Raw genomic sequence first — 25,018 nt, 5'->3', positions numbered from 1 at the left:
CTTTCCTCCCCCCCCCGTTTACCTGATCCAACGGATGGGACACATTAGTTTCTCAGCGTATTCAAAGAGAAAACAGTGAAAAATCAGGATGGACAGAAATTCTCAATGGGATGCATTAAGGAGAGACTCAACACGGCCAGTCCTCTTCTCTATCAGTTTTCTCAAATACTCACTAGTTCCTTTGAGTGAACATTTGCTTCACTCAGCAGAACTGTAGCCTGCAGTGCATGTAAGAGCAGGGCTGCAGACACTCTGAGCACGCTGCGTTTTACGGTCCTCAAACCCACAAGGAAGCCAGTAGCTCTGCTGTTTGAGATTGTGAAACGCGTCTGCTTAGTTCTAGAGATGATGAATCATCAACTGATCTTAATTTGCCACAGCAGCTTGATACGCTGCCCTCTGAAACGCAGAGGTCAAAAGCAGCCTCAGTTCTGCTGCTGCAACCTTTACGAAATAAACTTGGATGTAGGTCTTAATATTTTTCCCTTTGAGCACTGAATATAATATAGCTATTTCAGATTCATAGCAGAAAGTAGAAATTTAAGACTATATATCTCAAAAAATTTTTATTTTTTATATATGTATATATGCATACACACACACCCCATCTCCATATATAATGTGATTTTTACTCCCCAGATCTAATCTATAACCCGAAGAGGGAGTTTTAACTCAGCAGAACATAGGAAACACCAAAAGCATTTAACTAATTGTTTGAATCAGAAGACAGGTCATGATTGAAACTACAATCACAATACTAATGCATTTCCAGCCTCTACCAACTGTTCCAGACACCCCGATAAACTCTATGAAAAGTACTCCTAGCTACTCAAACACACCAGAGATTCTTCTTTTTTAAAGTTAAAATTGAAACTTGTGAATACAGGCAAATAGAAGAATTGATTACGTATGATATTTCCGTCAGATAAGAAAGAAGTGTAGCTTCATTTGTTACAAAGAAAGGAAGCTTCTGGTAATGCACATTGTGCCTCCTCTAGTCAAGCTGGGCTTGCTCACCACCACCCCCAGCAGAGTATGTTTCCTTCATTTTTAAGATCAGAAAACTCAAGCACATCCTTCCTCCTCTGCTTGGAAAAAGTGTAAATTTCTGCCAAAATACAAAGATGACAGAAGCAGAAACAAATTCTGCAGACACAAAATTACATGCGAAATAGGGAACGCATTTTCAATCAAATGATTTCCATCTGTCTGAAAAAGCATATCTGAAATTAAATATATCCAGAACAAAATCCCGTGATTCGTAACTCATCTGAAAGGACACAACGAGCTTCTCTCTGACGACCGTCTTTAAGTCTGACCTTTAAGTTCAAAGCAAGCAAACATGAGCAGTCCGACTCAAAAAGACCTGACAGGAAGAAATTATCTCACTCCTCTGCCATGTAATTGCTGGATTCTTCCACCATCTCCATCCCCGAAAAAGAGAAATTTCTGCACAACCTGATGTGCTGCTGCCTATTTGTTACCTTTGGTAATATCTAAACACCCAGAGAAGTGGTAGAGTCTTCCTCACTGGAATTTTAACTTGGACATTAGGAGAAGGTTCTTCACAGAGAGGGTAGTCAGGGCCTGGAACAGGCTCCCCAGGAAAGTGGTCATGGCACCAAGTCCATCAGAGTTCAAGGAGCCCTGGACAATGTTCTTAGTCATATGCGTTAGTTTTAGGCGGTCCTGCAACGAGCAGGGAGTCGGACTTCAGGATCCTGATGGGTCCCCTCCCACTCGAGATGTTCTGTGATTCTAATTACTCACACTACTGCTTGACAGGGCTCTCAACCTCATCTGAGACCCTGACTTCAGCAGACGATCTCCACAGGTCCCATTCAATCTAGACGTCTCTATGACTTGACTCCATATGGCTCCAAAAAACTTCAGTTACACATGAACATCTCTTCAGTATTCACTTGCAGTCGAACAATGTGAGAAATAAGAGGCTTCACAGGAAGTAAGCTCTCTAACTCTTAAAATTTAATTAACATTTTTAATTTTCAGGACAAGAGGTAACAGGCACAAAATTAAACATAGGACGTTTCATCTAAACACGAGAAGGAACTTCTTTGCTGTGAGGGTGGCAGAGCCCTGGAAGAGGCTGCCCAGAGAGGTGGTGGAGTCTCCTTCTCTGGAGACATTCAAACCCTGCCTGGACACGTTCCTGTGGGACCTGCTCTGGGTGGACCTGCTCTGGCAGGGGGTTGGACTGGATGATCTCCAGAGGTCCATTCCAACCCCTGCCATTCTGTGATTCTCCAAAGCCAGCAGAGAGCTGATCACTATCATCAGTGGAATACAAGAAAGGTGACACGTATGGAGGTCCCGAACCTTAGGCATCGTACTCTTTAACTGAGTCCCGTTTCAGGAGTTTAGGCTCCCACAACAGAATCAACAACCTCGTAGCAAGAAACACGAATTAAAGCCACAAAGCCAGTTTCTCATTTTTTCCAACACTCTCATATTTTAACATTATTACCGTTGTAAACATGAAGTGCTGCATTTACATAAATTATGACAAACTTGAATAAAGAAAAAAGACTATTTTTTCACTTATGTCCTTGGGTTATTTATGAATCACATTTTTAAGGCCTAACCAAATATAAATTGGAAAATCGAGCTGCAGCATATTTTGCAGCAGTTGAGCTCTCCTTGTGTCATACAAGCATTCTGTTCTTCCTGCTTCAGATACAACACAGCTTTTTACACCTACGTGCAAAATTTATTTCAGAATTAGTGTATCTTCAGTTCACGATGCCATTCCCAGGAAGCCAGTATTTTCATCATCATTCCACGTCGTAAGACATTTTGCATGCAGTAGCTCTAGTCCATTTTGTTAAGAAAACAAATATCTTTTTCCTTTGTAGTTAAACATGCATTTTAATATATAAAATAATAATAAAGATAATTTAGCACACACATTTTTGAACTTCTGTACTACCCAGCTCAAAAGCTATTCCACCACAGGCTGCAGACATAATGGAACTAAATGAAAATAAATTTCAAACAAAAGGAATGAAGCCAACTAATGGAGCTCAACCGACAATGAATGTCTGCTGAAATCCAGCGTCCAGAGATGCAAACAAAAACAGAGCATCCCCATCTCAGGTTTTTAAATAAAGTCCATATGAACTTTGAGAACTGGGGAACAAACCCAAAAATCAAACCTAAAACCACCAGACTGTGTTGGACAAAAAGATACAACAAGGTCAAATTTTTCTTAAACCCATGATATCCAGCCTGTATTTTGCTTTCACGAGTGGCCAATGGCATATGCTTAAGGAAATGCAGATCATAAAAGCAGGGCAAGAATGCTGCAATATCCCCTCCTACCAGCATCTACCCATCTGTGGCTTATACTCTTCCTGCTCAAAGACAGTTCCTGCAGGTTTTGACAACTCTTGCTAAATTTTCATTTAATCACTTTTTAAATCATTTAAACTTTTGGGATCAACACAATTAAAAGCTGCAGGAAAGAGGTTTTTTCTTGCTGTACTTTAAATATGCTGAGTTCTTCACAGGATCTCCAGATCTGAATGACAAGAAGGTACAATCAATTATTCTCCTCTTCACATCTATGCCACTCAGAATCTTAAAACTTCCTTTATGTCCATCTTCCTCATTTTTTTCCCCTTCAGGGAACAAAAGGCATAGCCCACTTGATCTCTTCTGGAAGACATTCCGTACCTTGAATCATCATTATTGACTTCTAATGCATCATTTCTAAGTTCAATGTCTCTTTGGGAGGCAGCAGAGAAGAGATTGACAGAATCACAGAATGATCTGGGGTTGGAAGGGACCTCTGGAGATCATCTAGTCCAACCCCCTGCCAGAGCAGGGTCACCCAGAGCAGGTTGCACAGGAACATGTCCAGGCAGGGTCTGGAATGTCGCCAGAGAAGGAGACTCCACCACCTCTCTGGGCAGCCTCTTCCAGGGCTCTGCCACCCTCACAGGAAAGAAGTTCCTCCTCATGTTGAGATGGAACTTCCCCTGTTCAAGTTTGTGCCCATTACCTCTTGTCCTGTCACTGGGCACCACTGGAAAAAGACTGGCCCCATCTTCCTGACACCCACCCTTTAAGTATTTCTAGGTGTTGATCAGATCCCCCCTGAGTCTTCTCTTCTCCAGACTAAAAAGACCCAAGTCCCTCAGCCTTTTCTCATCAGAGAGATGCTCCAGCCCCCTCATCATCTTTGTAGCCTCTGCTGTCCCCTCTCCAGCAGTTCCCTGTCCCTCTTGAACTGGGGAGCCCAGAACTGGACACAGTGCTCCAGATGGGGCCTCACCAGGGCAGAGCAGAGGGGGAGGATGACCTCCCTCGACCTGCTGGTCACACTCTTCCTGATGCACCCCAGGATGCCACTGGCCTTCTTGGCCACAAGGGCACATTGCTGGCTCATGGTCATCCTGTCGTCCACCAGGACTGCACAAGGAATGCACAGTATCTTTATAAAGTGGTGTAACAGCTTCATATTTTTTTCTCTCCATTTTTCAGTATATTTGTCTTTCTGACAAAGGAATCAGTATTTTGATGGAATCATTCACAGTAACTCCAATTCTTCCCCCCCTCAATGACAGAAGCCTCACTTAGAGCCCATGTTTGTGCACGCACAATTTGGACCCGTTTCCTCCTTCGCTTCCCCTCTTCTGCTCATGTGGATTAGTTTGCATTTACGGGCACAACTTCTGCCATTTTATCCAGAAGTGGGCCAGTATAGCACAATTGCGGGCTTTAACAGGTTGGTTTCACTCTCTTAAATATTTTGTTTTGTCAACCTTTGTCACCTCACAATTCACCCCAAAACACCCCAAACCTCTACGGAACTGAAACACCTCTCCATACCTCCTGTTCTTTTGTTAGCAACTGATGAAATTTTAATATTACATGCTCTATTAAACAGTTCAACAGTTTCAGATTAGAGAATCTTTAAAAACTCCTAATCATAATGAGTTAATATGAACTTTAGTTTAAACTTCCAATTGGATATTTTTTCCTGACTCATTCCTTTTACTTCCACTGTAGGAAAATTCCTCAGCTTCCATATACAACAAGGCAAATAATGTCTTTTGGTCTCCTTCAGTATCTTTATGTTCCCCAAATGTTCCTATGATACCATTATCACATACAAGCCATACAGATATGGGTATGTTTTCTTTTTTATTTGTTCATACCGACTTTATCACAGGCTTTTATCAATAGCTGGTGTACACCTCCTCTAGCTGGTAACAAGACACGTGACAAAGAATCACCACGTTCACTCCGATTTCGCTCCCTTCCAAGTGTTCTCATCTCTTTGAAATAAAAAATATGTGCTTTAATGAGCCTTTTCCGTGACTACTATGAAGCTGAATTTGAGCATATTTTAGTGTGCGTTTGCGCACATAATGATGAGAATGCTCACTATTACAGACCAGCTCTTCCATCGTTACATCTTAAGCCAGTTCCCGGGTAGCACTCGAGAAGAACTGAAGAGCTGCTCAGTACATCTGAGCTGAACGTTACCTGTCAACACAGTGGATTTATTTACCCAACATGACTAAGCTTTCTGTAAAGTACAGAAAATTAAACCTTCCTACCTACATAACTAATGCTATGGAATTAAGACTTTTCCACGGATTATCCCTCCTCATTCCCAGCCTACTAAGACAGTATCTTCATTTTAAAACCACTGCTATTTCAGATGACAACTTTCTGGCATTCATATATAAGCAGGCATACGTTTGGTTTTGACACAGATACCTACTGACGAAACTATTTCTTGAGACTTCTCCGTTATTTTCTATTATATTCTACTTGCTCATTTGCTTGGTTGGTGACAACTGAAGACTGAAATAAATGTTTTACTAACGCTTTGTATTTATTCTGGCAAGGACAGGCTGGTGCTGCAGAACAAGATCATCATTATGTTTCTCAGTCTTGTTTCTGGCTCATTTGGCAGCATGAACAAAAGCTACACATCCACTTTTCACACAGCCCACCTCTTCAGTAATACTTTGTCATGTAACACAATCCTTCAAATATTCTGACTTTTTTCTTAAAAGTTTTTTTTTTTTTTTTCAGGAGCAGGCACATATGCATAGCAATGATGATGCATCCTTACTCCATACTTTAATTTAAAGTATAACCAGCGACTACAAACTATTATTACATACATTGAAGTCACTCAAGTTTCACAGTTTACTCGAGGTAAGAAAAGCAACGACACCTCTGCCGTCCCCTCCATGAACACAAGCGTATAATATATTAAATAGGTGTGACACACATACAGAACACTCATGGAATAAGATAGATCCTGGCATATAATGATGATTATTCTAAGCCAGGCATGTACTCAGAATATATAAGCACATGAGCATATATATATATATATATATATATATATATATATATCAGAGTAGGTATTTATTTTGACTGCTGGAATCCTTTTTTTAAAAAAAAAATAAATAATCCAGAGTTAAAACTGACCAAACTATGTACATATTAACCCTTCCCACATCCTGCAAAAAGGGAACCTTCATGCTTTTTCACTGTCATCCCAACGGCAGGTGCAATCATTTGCTATGAAGTTTCCAAAGTCTACGAGAAGGTTCCATATACCTTTCTGTTAAGCAATCAGTACTCTGAATTGTCAAAGACTAGATACAACCGAGGACAGCAACCTCTTCTGCAGCATGAGGTTCTAAAAACAGCTAGAATCAAATTAAAAGACCCTTTTGTAATACGGGAAAATATACATTTTATTTTCAACCCCCATCCTTGCTGTAGGTATCTGACTGCAATTATTTTTTTGTCCTTTTGGAAATGGGTAGTTTAGAAGGTAATTCGGAAGTTGGAAATTACCAAGTTTTATTTCAGCCTTAAATATAAGGTCCTAATAAGTTCATGATACCTTAAGAAATGGCCCCAAAAAATACATATTCCCATGAAGCAGCCTTCTCACTACAGTAACTTCAAAAGCAATCTGCACGTAGGGATGAAAAAACAAGAAGCAAAACACATGACATTGCAAGTCTCTCATCCATTTCAAGCACTAAAACTTTAAAGGTCACATGTAAGTCTATACATGAATTATACTACTGGTAACCTTCTAATTAAAAAAGCATTATCCCATTTCCCTCTTGCCGTAGCTCTGAGTCATAAGGAAATCATCATCTTTTCCAGATACAGGAAGATAGCCAGGGGACTACAATTTAATGATTGTCTATAAAAGTAATCAAACTATATTCGAAGAGAGAAAAAAAAAAAGGAAAACAAAAAAGCATGGACTGAAGTTTATTTTTACATCTATAGTATGACCCCCTAAAAAGGTTACAACCATATCAACTTTGTCATTTTCACTGAAACAAAAATCTGTATTTGCAACAGAAAGCTCAAACTTTAAATCAGAAGTCCTGATGGGAGATCACTCAAATGATGCTTTCAAAGCGCTCACACTATTATTAAAGTCCCAATTTTGTCACTAGATTCTGATATAGGAAGCAGCTCAGACTAAGATGTTTGAATGAACACAAGAAGTAAGGAGGAGAGTATTAGGGTACTCTGAAAGCTCCAGTGTGGCTGCCTTCAGTACAGCACATACGCATTAGATATGAAATACAATGAAACCTTTATTTTCCATCTCCTATCTTTTACTTACATCCAAAAGAAATATTTTTGAAAGTTCAGACTGCCTAAATTGAGACAACTACTCGTATTTCAAATACCCTTTCTTTTTCTCAGATGCTGACCAGAAGATAAGTGGAAGACTATTTTAAAAGGTCACCGCTACACACTATTGTTAACTCCACCCATGTGGCACAGGGTGACAAGGAAGTGCTGCTTTTACCCTTGCTTACCCAAGCTGTGAAGAAAAAAAAACCAGTGGAGGCATTCAGTTCAGTATTTACAGGATCCACGAGTTCATAATAAACTATTACGAAAAACTGTACTTGCACTGACTATATAAATGGGGTTTATATATATACGCGCAATTTTTATTTAACGCTAATTACTTATATTTTCTACTGCACTGAGAGTGTGCCCCTCCTACTTGTTCCTTAAGAGCATTTTAGAACATGTGATTAAATAAATGCTCTTATACACTACAACAGTCAGTCAAAGACCTTTCAAAATCCCCTTCTCTGTTATAAAAGGATAGTTGGTCTTTCTAACTATTTGGTGCTATCAAAATAATGACTGTTTCTTCATATTTCAGAAGCCAGCACATAACTGGCTATTTCTAGGCAATCTATTTGTGATCAAATGCAAACATCTTCCACCACCAGTTAGTGCTCATCAGGCATCTATCAGACTACACCTAATCCGGGCTATTCAGGACTTTTAAAATTATTATTATTATTAACTTTATTTATGTCATCGGTAAAAAAACCCTATTTTTGCCATTTCTACCTCTGTGGAGGTAGAAATGTTTTACCTAAGTTAGAGTTCTGAATCATTAGTGCATGTACTGCCACACGTACAAGCTGTATATGGAAATAAACCTCTGAAGTTACACATATCTTTGAAGTTTTATAGATATTGGCAATAAATAGTAGAAGAATCCCCAACTTTGTTTTAAAAGGTCCCCAAAATGATACTTCATTGTTCTTTTAAAAAGAAATTGTAAACCATTCCTTTCCTTTTGTGAGTATTTCATCCTAAGCCAGCCCTCCCTCTGGTCCAATTTCAAAGAGACGGATGTTTTGGGATGGAGGGAAAGGAGGATTTTTGGTTTGGAGGGAGAGATGGGGGATATTATTAAAGTCAACTCCTACACAGAAGCATAAAAGAAACAATTACCCAAAGGGCAGAGGTAAGAAACATCTTAATACCGTACCACCTGCCTTAAGTTCATCACTGAAAAGCCTGGAGAGCAACCAAGCAGAGAGCCAGCAGCTTGTGTCAGGTGAAAAGGACGTGATCAAGGCAAGAATGGTTCAAACGCTGCTTTTCCTTCAACGTAAAAGACAGTGTTAATAACTGGAACACTGAGTTTTGTTTCTGGCTTTACAAGACAACGTAAGGGATGGAGGTCAGACTTAGCTCCTTTCTCTTCCTTCCCTTCTCTCTCCTTCAAACATCGCTAATCATCACATTTTATTTTCCCCACAGGGTGAGACAGTTTTAAAGAAGAAAGCTTATTTCTTTTTACAGCAAAATTTCTAAGCATTCATGATCTATTTATATGCATAATTATGCACACATAATCACACAAAATAAGGTGTCATGTCTTAAATCACAAGTAGAAAACACCTGAATCTCTCATTTCACTGCAGGTGAAGAAAATTTTAATCATCCCTCTCAGGTAGTCTTTACCCAGCTTCCAAACTTTCACACAAATGCAGCTGTCTTATTCTAGCAATTTTACTTACAGCAGCTATAAAGGTCTGTTTCCACTTCAGGATAATGAAAATGGAGGTTAATTTATTCCTATCCACTTTCCCATACCTTGCACAGGATCCAGTAGGGCATTCTTGCAGACTCGTCACAGTCCATTAGCCAAATGAAGCCAGCCCAGTTAAGATTGCACATTTTCCAGCTTTCTGAGTTGAAAGAAAAAAAACCCTGTGATTTTATGCCAGCTGCTGCACTCTCGGTCTGTGCAGTAATACCATTAGACCCTTAGACACAGGGTTATAACCTGCAGGGTCGCCTGCCAGGCAAGCACAAGGGTGGGAAGTTTTACACACAGCAGAACCACACCTTTGCAAAAAAAAAAAAAAAGATAAAAAAATCTTCATTTGAAAGGTCATTCCCATTAATTTACACTTATTACTTGTGTTAAAAGTACACTGGTTTGTGAAAGTATATCTGTATTAATTTGTAGCAGTTTTAAAATTAAAATAGGATGGGAAGCTACTAAAGAAATCAAACCAGTGCAACACTACTTATATTTAATTTACAGATTACAAAAAGTTTAAGTGTGCCTCATACTATTCAAGTGGACAACTGAGCCCCGTAGTATAAGATACTATTTAACATCTTCAGGAAACCCCAACACTTTTATCTGAAATTAAAAATCTAAAAATACTTTCTCCCCTGTTTCATAGAATCACAAAACCATAGAATGGTTTGGGTTGGAAGGGACCTTAAAGATCATCGAGTTCCAACCCCCCTGCCATGGGCAGGGACACCTCCCACCAGACCAGGTTGCTCAAAGCCCCATCCAGCCTGGCCTTGAACACCTCCAGGGATGGGGCAGCCACAGCTTCTCTGGGCAACCTGGGCCAGTGTCTCACCACCCTCACAGCAAAGAATTTCTTCCTAATGTCTAACCTAAGTCTCCCCTCTTTCGGTTTAAAACCATTACCCCTCGTCCTTTCACTCCCCTCCCTGATCAAGAGTCCCTCCCCATCTCTCCTGGAGCCCCCTTTAGGGACTGGAAGGGGCTCTAAGGTCTCCCCGGAGCCTTCTCTTCTCCAGGCTGAACAACCCCAACTCTCTAAGCCTGTTTGTCTCCAACACCGCAAAGTTGAAGTACGCGGGTCATTCCGACATCGCTGACAAGTAACTGCAGTGCACACTGACCCTCGGGAGCCCCACACTGACGTCAAGTGAAAACACAAAGCAGCGAAACACCCCTGTATCTGGCATTGACTAAAATCTCTCCACACGAAATATTTACAAACCTAACTATACTTTTATTTCTAAATGAAGGAATAACATTACAAAACCTGTAAAGATTATTAGAACAGCAATTGCTAAAGAGAGTGAGCGTGCAATTTTTATTACCATCCTTTTAAGACCTATCTCCATCTGTGTTTAAGAGCAGACACAAAAGAGTGCTGAATAAACCCATTTATCTCACGCATGGGTATTTTCAATTATCTTAAAAATATCTTAATTTTTTTCTGATGCAAGAAATACATTAAATAAAAAAAGACTGAAGAACACTGGACAGCAGACATCACCCATTTGAACAAAAAACAAGTATTAAATAGCGTAACATCAATAACCATGTAATCTCCTATCACAGTAGTGTACGTGATACACAGAGTACCAGAAGTGTTGGTGGGGAGAAAAACAGAAGTAGAACTTTCTGAACTGAAATCAACAATTAAAAAAAAAAAAAACAAACCCAACAAACAAACCCAGAGCAATCATGCCCTGGATGTCTTCATAAATACTTTCTTGGTTTTGGTAAAATTTTCTTAAGCTGTTAGAGTGTGTAAACAATTCTAAAATAAAAACCTGGGATAGAAGACAAAAAAAAACCACTCAAGCGCACGACAAAACAGCTAGTTAGATAATAGAATTAGAATGAAACCTGTTTAGCAAAAAAATTAAATAATACCAGACCAGAACAAGAGCAGCAAACCTCCAAAAACCAGAATGTGAGGCAGTGAAACAGGCAGCCATGGGAGTTTATCAAATTAGACAGGGGCTGGTGGCCACTCCTTAGGTCAACTGTAAATCTGCTTTTCAGGGCTGGGTTTGTCTTTTTATTTTTAAAACTACCCAAGATGCTACTGAAAAACCTGTTCTTTGTTCAAGCTAAAAAAAAAAATAAAATAATAAATAAATCACAGGTGGGAAAAAAAAATTAAAACCACGGAACAGAAAGATCTTTTGGAAATCTAATCAAATGTTGCAACCAAAGACATTACTGCTTTGGGATCCTTCACTAGCAGGAGGACATTTGATCACAGCTTAGAGAAAAGGTACAAGTAGCCCCTTCAGAGAATAAACCCCGTCAGAATGGAGCAACGATCACTCAGTTCAGGAAGTTTTGGCCATTTATCATTACTGAAGAGACAAAAAAAAAAAAAAAATTCAGTGGGCAGGTGATGAAGGTGAAGGAAGTGAAATTCCTTCTCAAAATGAAAGCTCTATTTGTCATTTTTGGGTTTCACGCACACACAAAGAGCACTTCCACAACACACTAAATACACAAACTTCTTGGTATAGCGTTTAAAATACAACTATGGTTTCACTTAAACTCCCATAAAATCAAGTGTAACTTTTTTTTATTCAAGAGAAAGGAATTTCCCAAAGAGAATCATCCTTCTTGCAGTTTGACTGCCTTTTCCAAACTCCTAAAAAGCACAGCCAGATATAAGACACACCTGAAATAATTTGTGCTTGAATTAAAACACATTTTTGGAAAAGAATATGTGACACGAAGATTTCCAACGTCTGAGAATAAACCCAGCCCAGTGTTTTCCTACCTGTTTCGGAACAGAAGCAAGAGACTTGCACTATTTTTTTCTCTTTCTAATTCATATGGCTCTTCAAGCACCTCTCACTGGTAATAAAACCCTCGCGCTGCTGAAACCACGGGTAACTTTACTCTAAAAGTTGTATCAGGTGCAGAATCAGTATAATCTCCACATTTCCAAGCTTCAAAGCTGCTCTTGATTACAGCATCACACTAAGAGCTCAGATTCCTCAAAACTTCAAGCTTTTTAAGAGCTCCTGCTTCCCAACTAAAACCCCATCATCATCTATGAATATGTCCAGATTGAAAAATAAAATGAAAAATAACAAACAAAATGAAACCCAGAAACTCCCAAAGAAACCCGAGCAGAATCCCCAACACCCAGAATAATACCTAAAAGCTAAAACCACAGATACAATGGAAAGAAGCCGCACGAAAAATGAGAAAAAAACCTAACAAAATTTGCCAATATTCATCAATTAAAATGAAATTTTGTCAAGCCTTTTCCTACCAGTTTAGCAGTTTTTACTTCTAATTGTGTAAAATGAAAAGAATTAAGAACACGAGAATTATGGAAGCCTAAAATATGGGGGAAATGCCTTATAATCTATCCCCAAAACTTAAATTGATAGAGGGCTTGGGATTTTTTGATTTGTTGGGCATTTTTTTGGTTTTTCTTTTTAAATCTTTCTCAAATCCTTGCTGACTGGCATTTCTCTTCTCACTCACATCAGCTACTCCACTACCTCGCCTGGGATCAACATCAGGCGAACGCGCTAGTAATTACCCAGGTCATCCTATTCATCCCTACAACAACGTTGGCACAGTAGTAGATGTCTTCCAGTCCTTTGGAATTTTCACAATGTCCTGAGATTGATTAGAAATCAATAAGGGAGTTGTGCCAGGTATTTCAAACTCCTGGGACTCGACAGACCTATATTTAGCAGCTCTTCTACATTTATACTCAAAATGAGAAGTATCACGTAACAAGTATCATATACCTTATCCCGCAAACCAAGTATTTTTATTTAACACTCCCCTGCATTCCATTAAGGTATCTATAAAATATACATGATGGAGTTTGGGAGTGATTTTGGGGTGGTTTTGTTTAAGCTTTAAGTTCTGACATTCAGTGTTTTTCATAGAAACAAAACACACCAGTTACAATTTGTTCAACTGTCTTTACACAATATTTTCTTTCTATAAAATCCCACAGAAGTATATTATGGTTTTGCTAGTTTTTTGGAGACTTTTTGTATGTACGTGACTTTTCTTGAAGGTTTCATTTGCCTAACAGTAACCAATAGTTTCTTCTACTCTTTATTCATGGAAAGGACAGGGTGGTAACTGCCAGCTACGCACAGAATACTTCTTGGTCTGTATCCACCTGACTAGCACAGCTAGATCACGTATTTTTGGCTTTCAGACACACACAATAGAGTTCTGCCTCCTGTATATCAAGCTTCTTACTCAATTCTGTCTCCTTCATACAGAATCATAGAATTGTAGGGGTTGGAACGGACCTCTGGAAATCATCTGATCCAACCCCCCTGCCAGAGCAGGGTCACCCAGAGCAGATCCCACAGGAACGTGTCCAGGCGGGTTTGGAATGTCTCCAGAGAAGGAGACTCCACCACCTCTCTGGGCAGCCTCTTCCAGGGCTCTGCCACCCTCACAGCAAAGAAGTTCCTCCTCATGTTTAGGTGGAATTTCTCATGTTCCATCTTGTCTCCTTGCCCCTTGTCCTGTCCCTGGGCACCACTGAGAAGAGCCTGACCCCATCCTCTTGACACCCGTGCTTTAGATATTGATCAGCATTGATGAGGTCCCCTCTCAGTCTCCTCTTCTCCAGGCTAAACAGACCCAGGTCTCAGCCTTTCCTCATCAGATCATTTCCTTGATGATCTTTGTAGCCTCTGCTGGACTCTCTCCAGTAGTTCTCTGCCTCCTTCCTTGAGATCTGCAGAGTTGTTTTTCCCAAGTCACTTCAGCCTCTGAGGCTCCGCTGACAGTAGGTGTTTTTCCCGGGCAAAAATATTTTCTCCCGGCAAACACCCAATTTACCCATCAGACAGGAAAACTCACTGACTTGGTGCAGAAAACGCCAAACTCCCTTCCCGCTGCCTATTCAAGGCAGAGTCACCAACCTACTGCTGGCTGGTGCGGAACTGAATCCCAGTCACCTACAAGTTTGCTGGTCTTGCTTCCCGGGCTCCTGGCACCATTTGTTTACTCTGAAGTACTAACTAATCAGCAACTTGATAAAAATATCAACACCACTGAAAAACCTAAAAGACAACAAGGCTTCCTCATCTAGCTCTTCGGGAGTCCACGATTTCAGCGAGGAGTTTCACCAAAAACAAGGGAGAGAGACCAACTAGGATACCACCGGCTGATCCACCCAAAAGCACCCACGTGACAATCCTCCCTGACAACTAACCAAGTCAGAGTCTTTAATAGCATATTATCAAAACACTAGCTCAATACCAATTATTCTCCGAAAGACTCCAGAAAAGGTCTAGAATGTACATCTGACCTCAATAGCCAAGATAATTTTTTTTTTCTTTCCAATTGTATATGAAGAAGATGCGCGTGAATGGATACTGTTCTTATCCTGAAAAACGTGAAACCGTGGTTAACTGGAGACAAGGACCAAGAGAAGAGAGAAAAAGATGACAATTAAAGGAATAATATACTGGAAGAGGATACAGAAAAAGATCAACTGGAACGAAAACCCACAAAACAGTAAAGATATTTCATTATAAGAAATAGATGCGTTCTGGTCATAAGGCAACAACTTGCCATTTTAAGCTTCAACTTTCCAATTAGTGCTCTAAATACACAACGGAACAGAGATATTTAAAAGCTGCCCTGTGTCACAAAGATGTGTGGAAGCCTTTCAAGATTAGGTTTTAAGAGATACTGAAAATTAATGTTAAAACTTTCAAAATATCAAACGCTTTAACTAAGGATGTATTTCAGGATGGAGTCAAAGTTCCACCTAAAAAAAACAAACCATTTTTTTCCTTCCAAGACAAAAGGCAAATATTTGATACTCATTCTCCATTAACATTTTTCCAGCACAAATACAATCTACCTTGTTTTCCACAAAAGTGTTTTTTTATGCACCCTGCCAACCATCCCCGTTCTCAAGGGAGATTAAAGCTCCTCAGCATTGCAATTCTACACAGCTAAGAACTGATTACATTTAAAACAATAAAAAGCCCCAGTATACACAACTTCTCTTAAATTAGCCCCATACATTCAACATAAACAGCACTTTACACCTCAAATGCAGAAGGCAACCTGGAAAGCGGTTTATGGGGCCAACCAAACCTCACTGTTACCAAGCCAGGCTTTAAATCTTTGCAAAAGTAGATGATATCTTAACACATTGAGACCCTGCTAATTAAAGCCCGAGCTTAGCAAAGCAAACAAGAGGAGGGAAGGGCAGCTGCAACTTTTAGGGATTTATTTTTTGTTTTAAATATAAATCTTGGTTTGTACTAGCAAAAAAATTCTCTATTTATCCTGCTTGCTTACTTCAAAGGAAGAGTTTCAGAAGAACAATTACAAGCAGAAAATAAATTCTGTATGGACAATGGTGACTTGTACGTTGTGAAAATAAATGCCTATAGCACATGCAGACAACAGACAATGGTAAAACACCGAGCTCTTTGTACTCAGCATAGAAAAGACTTTAAAAAAAAAATATCTGGGCTTTGGCTTCTAAAAAAGGACAAGTAATTTTGATGAAAGCTGGAAGGTGGTCTACCTAGTCTACTGAGAACAGCACTATCCAAAACACAAACAGGAATTTAGCTCGTCCAACAATTCTCTACTAAAATTAATTCCAGTGGAGTAACACAATTATGGCCTTCAAAATGTTCGTGCTAGTTCAGCAAGGTTTCTTTCACTCAGCACATGCACTTCTGTGTTGACTGTTATCCTCACTTACTCTGATAACAGAACGCGATTATCTAGATATGCAAAGGACACCAGAAAATGAAACTAGGAACAGTAAGAATAGAGACAGGAAAAAATATGCAGGTGAGACTTTCCCAGGCCATTTTCAGATCTGCACAGGTAAAGACACAGATGAATCTTCCCGTCTCTGGCTTACGTTCTACTCCAAACGTTACCTGTTTTCAGAGAAACTAATAGTCATTGCTTAATTATATACTGCTGCTTCATCATCCTACACCTGCACGTAATGGCAGCACAAACTGAATGGAGCCGTTACTTTCACATTGCATGAGACCTACATCATCCCGCAGGATCTCTGCCTGACAGACCAAACAACCCAAGGAGTCCCGAAAAACCTTTTAAAAGGAAGCTTCAGCCCTCTTCAGGCAGTAGTTCCAGAATTCCAAGTACCACATGCATGCTTTTCTTTAGAGTACATAGCAGGTACACATCCCTATCATTTTACGTTCTTTGCAGTTTGGAATTTTTCAGAAGAGTCGCTTGGCTCCTGATTTGCAGCTGAACTTGCAGCCTTTATACAAGCAGGGAATTCTGGTTTGCTCAGCTTGGTCCCTCTATAAAACACCTTTCCACACCCTGGATTCTGACACAAAGCACTAACGGTTATTTATTCAGTCTATTAAAAACTTTAAATTCAGCTGAGAATTTTTTTTTTTTCTCCAAGAGCTTTTATGGACTATGCATAATGCAGTACGTTTACTGTAAAGTCTCCTGGACTGTAATACGGCTGAAAAACAATACAGAAAATTACTGTAAAGTCTCCTGGACTGTAATATGGCTGAAAAACAATACAGAAAAAGCAGTGCAGGTAACTGACTGGGAAAAGAACCTCTAAAAGTAATCCTGCTGTCAGCTTGCTGCCTGATGTGCTCCGCAAGCACACAATTTTAAAGATAAACTCATTCCTTTCATAGATTAAGAGTAGCCGCTATGCAAGTAAACAACATGAAGTTCTAAATTAGCTGTGTTTCATCAGGTGACTAGAGAAAGAAACGTTACATTCTTTACATACAAAGAACATCTCTCAGAAAGGACAATGTTGCATGAAAAAATAGGTTCAACTTGGAGTCAACTATTCTGTATTAATCGAGACACAACCTGGTGAATCATTACATAGAGGATGCAAGTACCAGGCTTAATTTCGTCCCTGTTAAAAACCAAAGAGCATCCATAATTCAAGTTGCAATATTCAATTCATATTTTGCTTTCTTATCTTCTCATAGCCCAGAAAAATCGTGGTGCTAGGAGGACCTCATCTTAACACCTGGTCAGAGGTCAGACTTCCACAGTACCACGTACCAGGAACGTAGTAGGGTTTCTCACCCTCAGAATGCACGTATCAAAAATAGATGAAATATAATCTTAATGGAATGCAGTTGCACAGGTTTATAAGAAAATATATAGAGATTTGAAAAATCTCTATGAAAAATGAAAGCTGGTTGGCATTCAAGGATCGCCTCCTCCAAGCTCAGGAGAGGTGCATCCCGAAAAAGAAGTAGCAGGCAAAATAGCCAGCAGGTCGGTGTGGATGAACAAGGAGATGCTGGACAAGCTCAAGACCAAAAAGGAGGCCTATAGAGGGTGGAAGCAGGGACGGGTAGAATGGGCAGAGTATAAAGAAACTGTCCGAGTGGCCAGGAGCCAGATCAGGCAAGCAAAAGCCCAGGCAGAACTAAATCTAGCCAGGGACATCAAAAACAATAAGAAAAACTTCTACAGATATATCAGGGATAAAGGCAAGACTAGGGAAGTTGTGGGCCCTCTCCGGAAGGAAACGGGAGACCTGGCCTCCCAGGATATGGATAAGGCTGAGCTACTGAACAACTTTTTTTCCCCTCAGTCTTCACCGGCAAGGGCTCTAACCACACTGCCCAAGTCATGGAAGGCAAAAACAAGGGCTCTGCAAATGAAGAACTGCCCACAGTAGGAGAAGATCAGGTTCGAGACCTATTAAGGAACCTGAAGGTGCATAAGTCCATGGGACCTGATGAAATCCACCCACGGAACCTGAGGGAGCTGGCGGACGAAGTTGCTAAGCCGCTTTCCATCATATTTGACAAATCCTGGCAATCTGGCGAAGTTCCCGCTGACTGGAAAAAGGGGAACATAACCCCAATATTCAAAAAAGGAAAAAAGGAAGACCCAGGGAACTATAGGCCAGTCAGCCTCACCTCTGTGCCTGGCAAGATCATGGAGCAGATCCTCCTGGAATCTCTGCTAAGGCACATGGAAAATAAGGAGGTGACTGGAGACCGCCAGCATGGCTTCACCAAGGGCAAATCGTGCCTGACAATTTGGTGGCCTTTTACAATACTGCCACAGGCTTGGTGGACAAGGGCAGAGCAACAGACGTCATCTGCCTGGACTTATGCAAAACATTTGACACTGTCCCACACGACATCCTGGACTCAAAATTGGAAACTCATGGGTTCAATGGATGGACCACTCGGTGGATCAGGAACTGGCTGAATGGCCGCACTCAAAGGGTCGTGGTCAATGATTCAATGTCCAATTGGCGGCCAGTGACGAGTGGAGTTCCTCAGGGGTCGGTACTGGGACCAGTGCTGTTCAACATCTTTGTCGGAGACATGGACAGTGGGATAGAGTGCACCCTCAGCAAGTTTGCCAACGACACCAAGCTCGGTGGCATGGTCAACACACTGGAGGGAAGGGATGCCATCCAGAGGGACCTGGACAGGCTTGAGAGATGGGCTCGTGCAAACCGCATGAAGTTCAACCAGGCCAAGTGCAGGGTCCTGCACCTGGGATGTGGCAATCCCAGGCACAAACACAGGTTGGGCAGAGAATGGCTAGAGAGCAGCCATGAGGAGAAGGACTTGGGGGTGTTGGTGGATGAGAAGCTCAACATGAGCCGGCAATGTGCACTGGCAGCCCAGAAAGCCAACCGAATCCTGGGCTGCATCAAGAGAAGTGTGGCCAGCAGGTCATGGGAGGTGATTCTACCCCTCTACTCTGCGCTCGCGAGACCCCACCTGGAATACTGTGTCCAGCTTTGGAGTCCTCAACACAGGAAGGACATGGACCTGTTGGAACGGGTCCAGTGGAGGGCCATGAAGATGATCAGAGGGCTGGAGCACCTCCCCTATGAAGACAGGCTGAGAGAGCTGGGGTTGCTCAGCCTGGAGAAGAGAAGGCTCCAGGGAGACCTCATAGCAGCCTTCCAATATCTGAAGGGAGCCTACAGGAGAGCCGGAGCGAGACTCTCTTGTCAGGAAGTGTAGTGACAGGACAAGGGATAATGGTTTTAAATTGGAAGAGGGGAGATTTAGATTACATATTAGGAGGAAATTCTTTACTGTGAGGGTGGTGAGACACTGGAACAGGTTGCCCAGAGAAGCTGTGGCTGCCCCATCCCTGGAGGTGTTCAAGGCCAGGCTGGATGGGGCTTTGAGAAACCTGCTCTAGTGGAGGTGTCCCTGCCCATGGCAGGGGGGTTGGAACTAGATGATCTTTAAGGTCCCTTCCAACTCTAACCATTCTATGATTTTAAATGACAAAGGGGTATTCTTAAAGATTCTTAAAATACTGATTGTCAACCTCAATCTAAAAAGCAGAGTTTTAATTCGTTTGTCTACAGTACAGGAACACTGTATTTTTGGCACTGCCTGCTTGTTTATGAAATACTTCAATAGCAGCTCATCTTATCCAATGTAAATACTGGATTTAGGAAAAAAGAAGAAAACATCTCAGGAAATGAAACAAAAAAAATAGTCTAGATTGGCAACAACGACCAGGTAGACTGATATACTAATAGTAAACAACACTTTACTACAGTCACACAGTGGGGAAAAAAAGATCTTAATGGCAGAATTTTGTATCACATCAGATAATTTCAGTGAAGACTAATCAATTCAATATTCAGACTGAAAAAACATGATACTGATTTGAGGACGTGTAATTACTGCCATGATTTTTAAAAGCTACCTTTTATTTAACAACTGTTTTTAAAAATCCAGTAAAACTCCAGAGTTAGACTTTGCCAGAGTTAACTCCAAACTGAACTTAACTCTAAATTACTACTTTTCTAATGTTTAATCATCAATGTCATTGCTCTACAGAAGAAAGCAATTTCTCAGAAATAAAAAGTATATACTCCCTGCTTAAGATGGCAAAGCAGCGTCCAGTTGGAGTGTCCTCCAACAGATGAAGAGAACCCACGTGCATCCTATTTCCGATTCTGCTATGAACATCACAGCTCAGCTTTAACACCCAGTTGCCCCACATGTGAAATAAGGATTATATTTAACTATAAAAAGCTTTTCAAAGAAAAGCAGACACGAGCAAGTACTCAAGAGTTATATATTGCCACATCTGAATTATGAGTCTATCGTACACAAAACCAGACAATGGACCATACTGCATCGACAGCCACCAACTATATTTCATTGTGCCACCATCTAAAAAAATTATTGCAGTAAGACTCTATGGCATTTAACATCCTATCTGATATTTTTCAGGTTCGTGAAGCCCTTCTATATACATTAGCTAATACATATAATCTTGTATTTCTTCGTTCTTGCTTCCCTGGCTTTTATACCCACACTGTATCGTTTTCCTATTTAAGCCCCAATCACGCAATCGGATCCACAGGAACAGGTTTCAATGAAGCTGCAGCACAGAAATCACTGGGACGTGTGCCTGGGGGTCTCCTCGCCCAAATGAGTTCACAAGATAAAAGATGCAGACTGTACAGTCTAGAGGGCTTGCTTTATAATCCATGTAACGCAACGGAGCCACACTTGGAGGGATCTGGATGATACTTAAGACACATCAAGCTACTGAAATAAAAGTACAGCAGAAACACAAGATTAATACCAGTGTCTAATTCTATGGGTGACACACAGGCTGGATATAAATTCAGTTTAATAATAAGAAAACATTTCTCTCTTTAATTTCTATCTTGGATATGCAGTCTATAGTCAACGGAAAGGCCAAAGGGCTATCAGTTTAATCACATCTGACTAAATCATACTATTATTATTAATAATTCTAGTGATAAATGAGAAACGTAAGGAAACACTCCTTCCAGTCTACTTGAATTATTAAGAAATAGTTGAACCATGGCCATTTCTCCCCCTCCATTCGTCTTTCACAAAGAAAACAAGAAAAGGATTGTTGCTTTTTTTTAAAAAAATGAAAAGTATTATAGAAGACAAATAAATAGAATAACAAAACAACAGAAAGCTTGAAATTACTTATGTTCATCTTTAAAACAAGCAAGTTTCAGTTTAATACTATCTCTTCAAACAAATCCATTTAAACAGACATTATTACTGCAGAAAATCAAGATAATTATCTCCAAAACCAGAAACAATTACACAAGAATGGGAGGGACATAATCCGTTTATGTATTATTTAAACAAAGCAGGCCTTTCTCCAGAAGTCTTTCAGTAAATAACGTCAATATTTCACGACGTGGGTTCAAACCCTGCCTGGATTCATCACGCCAGAATTTTGAAGCCCAAGTTCTCCTTTTACGCTGCCTGTTATGGAAGGTGTAGGTCTGCTTTGTATCACCCAGCCCTACTTACTTCCCTCACGCTTCTAGAAGAGGTGGTGTTGACACAGCTGCACCACAAACCCAACACCCTGCTCAGCCCGGAGCAGGCAAACGTTCCCTCATCTTCCCTGACCGCTCCAGCTCTGCCATGCACCAAGGAAGGTCCCTTCCCCATCAGCTGTTTCCCCGTCAGTGCCAACACTGCTAAGGCTTTCCCTCGCACATCTCCTGGACCCTCCTCTCCCTCTCTAGCCCTCCTCCCTAGGGGCCAGCGTCCCGATTCCGAAGGGCCACCAAACTCCAGACGCGGCCTGGTGTCATTGTCTCTCGCTTTCCGCCGCCACCCCCAGCTTCTTCCCCCAGTCCCTCCTCCCTTACCGCTGCCTGTCACCTGCTCCCTCCCCGCCGGCCGTCTGCTTCCAGGTCAGCTCAGCTCAGCTGAGCCTCCGTCTCTCTGCCTATTCATCCTGCGAGCGGGGAGGAGGAGGAGGAGGAGGAGGAGGAGGTGGAAGAGAGCCCTCCGGGCGCCGCAGCGCCCTCACCGCCGCTGCCAGCGAGGGGCAGTGCGCGGCGGGGCCGCTCTCGGCGAGGGGCGAAGCTCCCACCTCGGCCCCGGGGGGGCTGCCGCCCCGGGGCTTGGCAGTAAGACGACGGCCGGGACTCGGCCTCTCTCTGCACACCCACCCCCGAGTCTCACACCGATCCTCCACCGCTCGATCCCAAAACCTGTGCCGCGGCTCAGCCCGCAGCCCCACCTCCCCCAGCCCTTCCCCTCCGCCTCGTCTCCCCAGAGAGGCCCCAAAGCGCCTCCGTCCTCCCTCCCCGCAACACAAACGCGCTATAGGGGGAAATGGTGGTGGTGGGGGGACCCGGAGCGCACCCCCAGCCCCTGGCCGCCCAGGTGCGGTCCCCGCCGGCCGCCCCTTCCCGCCCCGGGCTGCGCCTCTCACCTAGGGCCACCTCGCAGGCTTTGCGCAGCTGGGAGTGATGCGCCTTCTTCACCTCCTTGTCGGCCAGGATCTTCTCCAGGGCCCGGGTCAGGAACATGTTTTTCGTCTTCTTCCCTTCATACATGGGAGCGATCGAGCCGGGAGTGGAGGAGGAGGAGGAGGAGGAGGAGGGGTGGGGAGGGGAAGGGAAGGGAAGGGAGAGCGCGGCACCGGCCGCTCCCGCCGGGGGAGGGTTGCCAGGGGCCGGGGCAGGCGGCGAGGCCGCGGGGCCGGGCCGCAGGCAGGCGCGGGGGAAGGGCTCCCTCAGAGGGCGGGCCGCGGCGTCCCGGCACCCGCTCGGAGGCTCCCCCCGAGGGGAGGCTAGGGTGGGCCGGGGCGGCGGCGACAGCCAACCCCCGCGGCTGAGGGAGGACGAAGCCTTCTCCTTCCTTCTCCTTCCCTCCGCCCCCGCTGCGTGTCTGCGCGGACGGCGCCCGCGACGCGCTCAGTCCCTGAGCCGCCTCCGGCCCGCACCCGCCTCCATTAGCGGCGGCGGCGGCGGCAGCAGCAGCAACGGCGGTGGCAGCGGCGGCTGCAGCCACAACCTGCCCTCGCCATGTTGGAAGGAAACGACGTCAGGGCCGCGGCCGCACGGCTGCGGAGCGGGAGGAAGCGGCGGCCGTGCCCCAGCAGGGCGGGCGGAGGGAGGCGGGAGAATGGGGGATGCCGCTCGCCTTCTGCCCGCCCCGCTGGCGCGCTACAGGTGGAGCGGAGCCGCGGGAGGCAGCGGAGAGGGAGGTACGGAGATGGCTGCTACCACCTGGGAGATGGCTGAGGAGGAGGAGGAGGGGCAGGGCTTCCCTTCCGGGCCACCAGCGCTAGGAGGGGGAGGAAGGCTCCGCCGGCAAGCGCCACCTGCCCCTGGGTGGGGGGGGCTCAGCTGGGGGTGAGGCAAGAGGCTCCCCTGGGGGTGATCTGCCCTCTCTTCCCCGGCCGCGGCCTCCCCTGAGGAGAAGCCCCGGGGGCCCTGCCGCCGAGAGAGGAAGGAGCGCGGTAGGGTGCAGGAGGTGACCGGCCTCCCCGCGGCCCTTCCCGGGGAGCGCGGTGCCCGCCGCGGGGCCGCTCGCTCAGGCCCCGCTTCCCCCTCACAGGGCCCGGCCTCCGCCGTGCCGGAGCCCCTGCGCCGCTTCTGCCTGCCCTCCGTCACCCTGCCTGCCCGCCGCTCCGGGGCGTGGGGTGAGGGCTTCACCGGAGCGCCTTCATGGTGCCCCTTCCCCTATGGCCTTCATCCTCTCTCTGCCCTTAGAGTCATCCCGCGCTTCTTCCCCGCTGTACGTGAAGAAAACCCCCACGAAACATTAAAAAAAAAAAAATTCCACCGTCATTGATAACGGTGGCTTTTGTGTTTTGTTGTTTTATTAAATTAATACGTTTTTGTAAAATTGGTTTTGGGGGTAGTTTCCTCCTGCTTTCCTCACGCTCTGGTTGACTCTGGCTCACTGGTAAGCAGCAAAAACATGATAGGGCAAGCTTTTGCACTCGGAGGTGGTACACCGGCATTTGAAAGTAGAACGTGGCGCTAACCTTCAGTTAGGTCTGTTTTAGAAAATTTTTACCCGATACACAAATAATTGTATAATTATACATTAGTCTGGAAATGAAAGGACTGAATTTCTAGATGTACCTTGCGGGCGGAGTGGGACAAGGCACTAGAGCATCAGCCTGCAGAACGGAGAGATGGTTGTGGAAACCGGGTGCCATCCCTGACCTTGGAGGACGGGGAGCCAGCACCTGGCAGGGGGGTTGTCCCCGGGTAACTTTTCCTACCTGTTCCTCTGGTTCTGCCTTCCAGAGAAGTTAATCCTCATCCCTTCCTTATGGAGAATTTGAGACAGCCCAGGCTATCGTGCCACCATGCTAAGGCCTTGCAAGCAGCTTTGCGTTCTTTACGGAGTAGTTTATTTGAGCACCTCTGTTTCTTTGTCTCCAGCAGAGTGGTTGTAGCTGGTACAGTGATCAGTGGTACGTAATAAATAAAGGTACAGTGATCCCAGTCCCCCTAATGGAGAGGCAGCTAATGCTGACCAGTATTGCTTTAACCAGCTTCCCAAATGAAAAATGGTTTGTGCCAAAATGACCTGTTGTCTTACGGGTATCTGTATTTGGACTTTTAAAGGAATACCCTGGCGTGGGGAATTCTGCTAAAGCTATAGGTGAATACCAGTCCTGGCTGTTAGAGCAAAACACATATTTTGATGAGATGACTTGATCTGTGCCAGGGAATTTTCTAGTCACTGTCAGTTAGAACCTGCAGGCTATTTTATTACCCATCTGATAATCAATACTGAAAAAATTAATAGGGTAGACCTGATTTGAGCCTTATAACAGCTTTGTGAGAGAGTTAGAAGTCACATCCAGCATGTTGATTCTTGAAAA

General features: G+C 43.3%; 1 protein-coding gene across 6 annotated transcripts in view; it reads right to left on the bottom strand.

The window, feature by feature from the left end:
- The window catches only part of ARFGEF1 (ARF guanine nucleotide exchange factor 1), a 104,538-nt gene extending 81,811 nt beyond the window's left edge, over window positions 1-22,727 (bottom strand). For all 6 annotated transcript variants that reach the window (XM_074146186.1, XM_074146188.1, XM_074146187.1 and 3 more), the window contains exon 1: window positions 22,604-22,727. In XM_074146186.1, coding sequence (XP_074002287.1) covers window positions 22,604-22,727 — 124 coding nt within the window. The remainder of the gene's footprint in view (window positions 1-22,603) is intronic.
- Window positions 22,728-25,018: the final 2,291 nt, after the last annotated feature.

This window comes from Numenius arquata, chromosome 4 (genome assembly GCF_964106895.1).
Source record: "Numenius arquata chromosome 4, bNumArq3.hap1.1, whole genome shotgun sequence".
Taxonomy (NCBI): domain Eukaryota; kingdom Metazoa; phylum Chordata; class Aves; order Charadriiformes; family Scolopacidae; genus Numenius; species Numenius arquata.
Note: the sequence above shows the minus strand (reverse complement) of the source record. Positions and strands in the feature narration are given on the sequence as shown.